Source organism: Trichechus manatus, unplaced genomic scaffold (genome assembly GCF_000243295.1).
Source record: "Trichechus manatus latirostris isolate Lorelei unplaced genomic scaffold, TriManLat1.0 scaffold00027, whole genome shotgun sequence".
Taxonomy (NCBI): domain Eukaryota; kingdom Metazoa; phylum Chordata; class Mammalia; order Sirenia; family Trichechidae; genus Trichechus; species Trichechus manatus.
Window position 1 is genome coordinate 1874654 of NW_004443963.1, and position 8017 is coordinate 1882670.

The following is an 8017-nucleotide window of genomic DNA, read 5'->3' on the forward strand; positions in this document are numbered from 1 at the left end:
TCTGCCCTCAAGGAACTTGTCAAGTAGCCAGATAGTTGAGGATAAGGGGCCATTTATTTGTCCATTCAGTAAACATTTATTCTGTGTTCTATGAACCAGTACAATACCTTGAAAGATGAGATGAGGAAGTTGGATCTCCAAAAGCATAAGTAACTTGCCAAAGCTTGTATAGTTATGGTGCCTGGCACCATTCTAAGTACCTTTCTTCCGTCATGTTATTTAATCTTCACAACAATCCCCTATGAAGTAGGTACTTGTGTTAGCTCCATTTTACAAATGAGGAAATGAAGCACAGAGGGGTTAAGTAACTTACTGAAGGTCACACTACTAATAAATGGCAGACAGTCTGGTTCCAGCCTCTGTGCTCTCAACCACCATGCTATATTGATATATTGTTCAACCAACTGAATTTAAGTCAACGTATGAGGCTCACAGAATGAGTAACAATGGGAAAGGTAAGTAGTAAACATAACTCTTAAGTGTCAGTTCTTTTAGTTTCCTTGATTTTCATTTTCCTGTGGCTGCTGTTATGATAAATTACCACAAACTTGGTGGCTTAGCACAGGAGAAATTTATTCTCTCATAGTTACGAAGGCCAAAAGTCAAAAGTCAGTCTCACTGGGCTGATATCAAGGTGTTAGCAGGGCCACACTCTCTCAGGAAAAGGCTCTAGGGGAGAATCCATCCCTTGCCTCTTCCAGCTTTCGGTGGCTGTTGGAATTCCTTGACTTGTGGCTGTATCAGTCCAGTCTCTGCCTCCATCTTCACTCCACTTTCTCTGTATATGTTGGTAATTTCCCTCTGCCCCTCTCTTATAAGACACTCATGACGGCATTTAGGGCTCACCTGGTTAATTCAGGATAATCTTCCCATTTCAAGATCCTTAATTTAATCACATCTACAAAGACCCTTTTTCCAAGTCAAATAAGATTCACAGGCTCTAGGGATTACGATCTGACATGTTTCAGGCTACTATCTAGCCTACTATACCTCCTAATTGTCCCTTTAACTCCACTACCAAAAATAACCAATAGGGAAGGAAAAGGGCACAGTTATATGGACACAATTTGGTCAATAGGCTGGGAACATTGCATAGAGTGGGGGCTTCTACCCTCAGGCTTCTAACCTTCTAACATTTTTCTGGGGAGAAGGTCTACAGCTTTCTTAGATTTCCCTAAGGGACCCATGACTCAAAAAAGGCTAAGACCCATGTAAAGGAAAACAAAAAAAAAAGGCCAATTATTAGCCTACTGGAAGTCAACCAAGCATTGGGCACTTCAATATTTTATTATTGAAAATGAAACCCATGGAAGAACGTAATTGATGTCACTGAATTGTGCACGTAGAAATTTTTGAAATGGTGTATCTTTGGCTATGTATATTTTCACCAAAAAAAAAAAAAAAGGTCGAGAAGGGAGAGTGTTGACATGTCATGGGGTTGTTAACCAATGTCATAAAACAATATATATACTAACTGTTCTGACTGTTTAATGAGAAAATATTTGTTCTGTAAAACTTAACCCAAAGTACAATTAAAAAAAAAAGAAACCCATAAAATACTATGGAACCATAAAAATATTTACAAAACTCCTATGATGACATAGAAAATGTTGATGTTGTAACGCCAGTAACAATTTGAAAGTGTTATAGCTACTTCCTAGGAAGAAAGGCCTGGTTATCTACTTCTGAAAATCAACCAATGAAAACCCTATGGATTACAACGTCCTGATCCACAACTGATCATGCAGGACTAGGCAGCGTTTCATTTCTTTGTGGATGGGGTCACCATGAACTGAGGGTGACTCAATGGCAGCTAACAACAAGATATCTTCTTCACTTCTTCACCTCTGATTCCCTCCTTAATCCATACATGTTTGATTCTTTTTCTCCATGCAACAAAGATTGTATGTATCTAGGCCACCTTGTTAGATCTTCATCTTGTTAGATCCAGCAACTATTTTTTTATCCTTAGCTTTCGGTATAGTTGGCCATTTGCTCTCCTTTGCAACACTTCCTTCTCTCTGCTTCCATGTCGTGATTAATCCTTTTCCCTATCATGGGCTCTCTTTCCCAGTAACCTTCCTGGCTATTCCATAACGTTAGAGCACACCCGGGTTCAGCCTAGGTCCTCTCCTCTTCTTTATTTTCCTTTTCATCACTGTCTCCCTAAATGAGCCCATCCAGTTCCATAACTTTAAATACTCCACACTTGAGATGATTGCCCAAACCACACCGCCAGCCTTGACTCTACTCTGAGCTCCAAGTGAGTTATCTAGTCACCTACTTAACATCTTTCCTTGGCTATCTAAGATGTAAGCACCTCAGACCAAACGTTTCCAAAGAGAATTATGATTATTAATGCTATTACTGTCTGCCTTGTTCAGCTTCTCCGAACAATGCTGGAAGATAGTTGATTTCAAGGAATCTTTGAATGAATGAATGTTAAGTGAAAAATATACATATACAAAATTGTACAATTATGTTTAAAAACATTTATGCATAGGCATTAGAGTGGTAGGAAAAAAATAAAACTACTAAAGTAGTTGTACATGAATGGTGAAATTATAGATTTTTCTTTTTCTATTTTCCAATTTTATTTAGAGCGTAGTGGTTAAGAACGTAAAAATTTGGAGTCAGATTGACCTCTGCCAGACTCCCACTTACCAGCTGCACAACCTTGGTCTCGTTGTGTATCAAAAGGGCTTAATAATATATACCTCATTTATGTTCATTTAGTGTTCACATGTGCTTTACTGTGAAGTTATGGACGTAAAGAGCTTTGCATGGTTCAGAGTACATAGTGAGCGGCAAGAATGTTAGCTGATAATGCTGACAGGTATGCTTTCTTTTACAAAAAAAAAAAAATACATTTTTCTTAAGAACTTTTACTGAAGGAAGTAAAAAGAACTACAGACCCACGAACCCGATTAACCCACGTCCCCACCACCTCCCCATCTCCCGTCGGCACCCCTAGAAGGGTGCGCCTGCTCCTTGAGTTTCTTCCGCCCACGTGACACGCTCACGCTCCTTCCCGTTTCCAACATGGCGGCGCCCAGGGGCTCAGGCCGCACGTGAGAAAGAGTCTGGGCACCCGGGCATCAGAGAGTGCAAGTGTGCGAGCCAGTTTCCCCTCCCTACCATCGATTGGATCCCTTCGGTCCTTCCAGGGCCCTCGTGGGCCGCTGCCCCTCTGCAGCCATGAAGCTAAAGCCCGTTTCCCACAAGACCGAGAACACATACCGGGTGAGCTGGGGAGCTTGGGTTCCAGATGCCTCACCCATAGGACTGGCTCTGAGTGGGACTTCCCGGGGCTGCGGAGTTCTGGGCCTAGCGTGAGCCACCTGCCTGGAGGCTCCAGCGAAAAAGGGAGACTCCCAGGGTGTAGTAAACACGGGATAGGTACGGAGGGGGAAAGAAGTGCATCTCCTTTTGCTTGACGGGTGAGGTTTCCTAGACGGAAGATCTCGCCCATGGTCTGTGGGGTCTGGCCCGCCGTGGGAATTCCATTCTTCAGTCCAGAGTTAAATTCCTTGTCACAGTCAGAGTGCCGAATTCGTGGTCGGGCCAACGGGAGGAGGGGAGTGATTTCCAGCTAATACCTACTGCACCACTTTGTTTGCTTCTTGATAGTTCCTTTCTAGGTCTCCGTTGCTACACAGCCATAGGCCTGTATTATGTTTAAAAACACTATTGTTGCAAGAACTTAGCCAACTTCTTATAACGGGCTATGAAACCTAACAGCAGATCTAGCGACGCCACATCGTCGGTGTTCACCTAGGTTCGCCACAGCCAAGTGCTGAAATTTTGTTTGAAATGACAGACTGAAAGCGCTTATACAAACGTATTTATAGAAGTATTCATTTTCATTGAATAGAAATGCAGTGCATTTGTTTAAAGCTCTATAGTTTTCTGTTTATTTTTACACCTATCCTATGTGATTCGTCATTGTCTGCGTTTAGTTTCAAAAAGGCAACTATAATTTTATGATTGATAGAAAACATAAGTCCGAAATTAATCACTATAGCAAGCAAAGTATACTATTATTTGTAATGACGTAAGTGAAAATGTTTATTGAAGTATTCAGAAGAAGGTTGAAGACTGACGCTATCAACTTTCTATTCTACACAAGAAAATTGCCCATATGCTATTACTGTACAGTACTCAAACAGATATTCAAGATGTGAAAAGTATTAAATGACAATATTTCATAGATATGTTTTTTCCCCCCAGTTTCTTACATTTGCTGAACGTCTAGGGAATGTGAATATTGATATTATTCACCGAATTGATAGAACTTCAAGCTATGATGAGGTAAGAGAGTGTTATATTAGCCAAATCTTCAAGTATTGATAGTCATTTGTTTAGTTTCTCACTATTAGTAGAAGAGAATTGTTTTTCATGCCATTCCTTTTTGAGTGGGAAGTGCATTACACCTGTGCTGCCTCATGTGGCGAAGTACGTTTAAATTAAATTAAAAATTCAAGTGCTCAGTAGCTCTGTGTGACTAGTTGCTACGTTATTGGACAAGTGCAGATATGGAATATTTCCATCATTGCCGAAAGTTCTGTTGGATGGTGCTGTATTAGATAATCACTTGATAGAAATGCCATATTACTTCCCCAAAAGGTGATAGTGATTCATATTTCCACAAGGAGAAGAAATATAAAAAGCCAGTCCACTTTTCTGAGCATAACATTGTAAAAAACATAGAAAAATATATTCCCTTAGTGTGACTGTTATGTAGATTTTAGAGAATTATTTACTGTAACCAAATTAACAGAGCATTGTTTTTATAAGCTATCTGTCCATATTGGGCTTCCAGTTGCTTTTTAAAGTGTGTAAGTACCCTTTTTAAAAAAAACAGTTTTTAAACTCTTGACTATCATCATTGTCTTAAGATATTAATGTCTTTTTTTTTTTTAAACTTTGATCTTAGTTTTTCTTTGAGTTGTCTGATTAATGGATTGTTTTGATCTTGGCAGGAGGTTGAAACCTACTTTTTTGAGGGCCTGCTGAAATGGAGAGAATTGAACCTTACAGAACACTTTGGTATTTTCTATTTGTTTCTCTTTTATTTACCTGTTATTTGTACTTTCATATGTTCAAAACAACTGCATAGTGCTGTAATGAAAAATCATAACCTGTTTTGTTTTGTTTTTCTTACCCAGGCAAATTTTACAAAGAAGTTATTGACAAATGCCAGTCATTCAATCAGTTGGTATATCATCAAAACGAGATAGTTCAGAGTTTGAAGACTCACCTGCAAATTAAGAACAGTTTTGCCTATCAACCCCTTTTAGAGTAAGCATCTTGAAGGAAAACTTGACAACATTTATCTAAGTTTTAAGAAGGGTTGTGTTTCATTGCTACGTATGCCTTAGATCAAATGCTTATACTTTAGAAACAAGAACAATTTACCTTTGTATTAAATCACGGTATTAAGAAAAGATGTATTACCATAAAGCAGAATCTTAAGGGTATACTTTTTTACTTTTGTTTTTTACTCCTAGGCGGGGGGAAAAAAAAAAAGCCCATCTGACTCATAGTGACCCTGTAGGACAGACTAGAACTGCCCCATAGGGTTTCCAAGGCTGTAAATCTTTACGGAAGCAGATTGTCACATCTTTCTCCTGTGGAGTGGCTGGATGGGTTTGTAGAACTGTGCTCCATAGGGTTTTCAATAGTTGAATTTTTGGAAGTAGATCACCAGGACTTTCTTCCAAAATGCCTCTGGGTAGACTCAAACTTCTAACCTTTCTGTTAGCATCTGAGCAAATTAACCATTTGCACCACCCAAATTAAATCCAAACTCATTGCCCTCAAGTCAGTTCCGACTCATGGTGACCGCGTGTGTTACACAGTAGAACTCAGCTCCATAGGATTTTCTTGGGTGTAATCTTTACAGAAGCAGATAACCAGGTCTTTCTTCCATGGCACTGCTGGATGGGTTTGAACTACCAGTCTTTAGGTTAGTAGCCCACCGCAAACTGTTTTCACCACAGAGGGACTCCTTATATACTCCTAAGAGAACTCCATTTTTCTTTGACATTATAGAAATGATTGGCCACAGTTTGTGATGGAATGCACCTTCTTGGTCTAACCTGATTTCTCTGCTGAACTCTAAGATGTGAAGAATTTTATACCTCTCTTCAAACTTGGTTTAGAAGTATTTTGGTTTAATTATTCTGTGATTAGAGACCATTTACTATCATTTGTGAAATAGAATTGCTGCTTTTGTTTTTCATCTACATTTCTCAGAATTAGTTGCTTCTATTTATTTATTTTAATTGTGGTAAAAATACATGTAGCAAAATAAAACATTTGCCATTTCAGCATTGCTTACATGTGCAATTCAGCGACACTAATTACATTTATCATGTTGTGCAACCATCACCACTATCGGTTTCCCAATTTTTCCATCACCCTTAGTGGAAACTCAGTGCCTCTTAAACAATAACTTTTTCTATTTATTTTTAATCCAGCTTGGTTGTGCAGTTGGCGCGAGATCTGCAGACGGACTTTTATCCACATTTTCAAGATTTTTTTCTGACCATCACTTCAATCCTGGAGACTCAGGACACGGAGTTGTTAGAATGGGCGTTCACCTCGCTGTCGTATCTTTACAAATACCTGTGGAGACTGATGGTGAAGGACATGTCCAGTATATACAGGTGGTCCCTTTCTCTCCCAAAATTTTTTTTAATTGCTTTGCCTTTTTCCCTAGCTTCTGTCTGACTCCAAACTGCTTTTCCAGCTTGATGTCTTATTTCTTTATACAAAGTTGGTTTTCCAGCCAGAGTAGTCCACAGTCTGTTCCTCTAGTCTTAAGTCTGCATTGACCTGATTTTGTCTTACCTCTAGCTATTAAAATCATTCCCACCCATCAAAGCCTAGCTTGGATCTCATAACCTTCACAAATATTCCTGTGCATTTTAGTGAGAAGTGAAAGCTCTGTACTCTGAATTCCTCTAGCATTTTGCACCAGTTCTATTTCACAACTTTTATTGTAAATGCTACCTTATATCGTAATGGTGTCCTTTACAAACCTGTAAACGCTTTAAGAACTCCATCTTAAACATTTGCATTTTTCTCAGATCCTAACTTAACTTTCTTAAGACAAAAGAGACACTCAGTATTTGTGAGTGAATGTGGACAGGGAAAGAGTATGAATTGCATAGTAACTTTTTGTTTGAAGAAAGAGAAAGACTGCATCTTACCTGGTTAGTTCTGGAATATTTTGGAATTTTCATTTGGTCTCCTAATTGTTTCTGTATACTATAGTTGCCACAGGTATACGTTAGATCATCTCTGTCTTAGTCATCTAGTGCTGCTATAACAGAAATACCACAAGTGGTTTTAACGAAGAGAAGTTTATTTCTTCACAGTTAAAGTAGGCTAAAAGTCCAAATTCAGGGCATCAGCTCTAGGGGAAGGCTTTGTCTCTCTGTTGGCCTTCTCATCGGTGTTCCTCTGGACTAGGAGCTTCTTGGAACAGGGACCCTGGTCCAAAGGACACGCTCTGCTCCCGGCACTGCTTTCTTGATGGTATGAGGTCCCCAGTTCTCTGCTTGCTTCCCTTTCCTTTTATCTCTTGAGAGATAAAAGATGGTGCAGGCCACATCCCAGGGAAACTCCCTTTACATTGGATGTGACCTGGGTAAAGGTGGTATTACAATCCCACCCTAATCCTCTCTAACATAAAATTACAATCACAAAATGGAGGCCAACCACACAATTCTCGGAATCATGGCCTAGCCAAATTGATACCGTGACAAACTCCTTATCCTCCAGTAAGAGGTGTGGGTGGGGGATAGGATGGTGGATTTGGGTTTTTGCTCCCTTCTCACCCTCCCTTCTTTGAGGAGCTTTGAACAAAGGATGAGAAATACTCATAGGGATATCACCACTGATATCAGATAGATTTTGGCTGAAAGCAGAGAATACCAGAAAGATGTTTACCTGTGTTTTATTGACTATGCAAAGGCATTTGACTGTGTGGATCATAACAAATTATGGA

At 39.5% G+C, this 8017-nt stretch overlaps 1 protein-coding gene across 2 annotated transcripts in view; it reads left to right on the plus strand.

The window, feature by feature from the left end:
* The first annotated feature begins 3044 nt into the window (after positions 1-3044).
* The window catches only part of UTP20 (UTP20 small subunit processome component), a 123390-nt gene continuing 118417 nt past the window's right edge, over positions 3045-8017 (plus strand). Inside the window, exons 1-5 of one of the 2 annotated variants that reach the window (XM_023728952.1) lie at positions 3045-3243; positions 4231-4311; positions 4983-5049; positions 5169-5301; positions 6483-6671. In XM_023728952.1, the coding sequence (XP_023584720.1) occupies positions 3199-3243; positions 4231-4311; positions 4983-5049; positions 5169-5301; positions 6483-6671 (515 nt within the window). In that variant the 5' untranslated portion in view covers positions 3045-3198. The remainder of the gene's footprint in view (positions 3244-4230; positions 4312-4982; positions 5050-5168; positions 5302-6482; positions 6672-8017) is intronic. The other variant, XM_023728953.1, reaches the window with a different exon arrangement.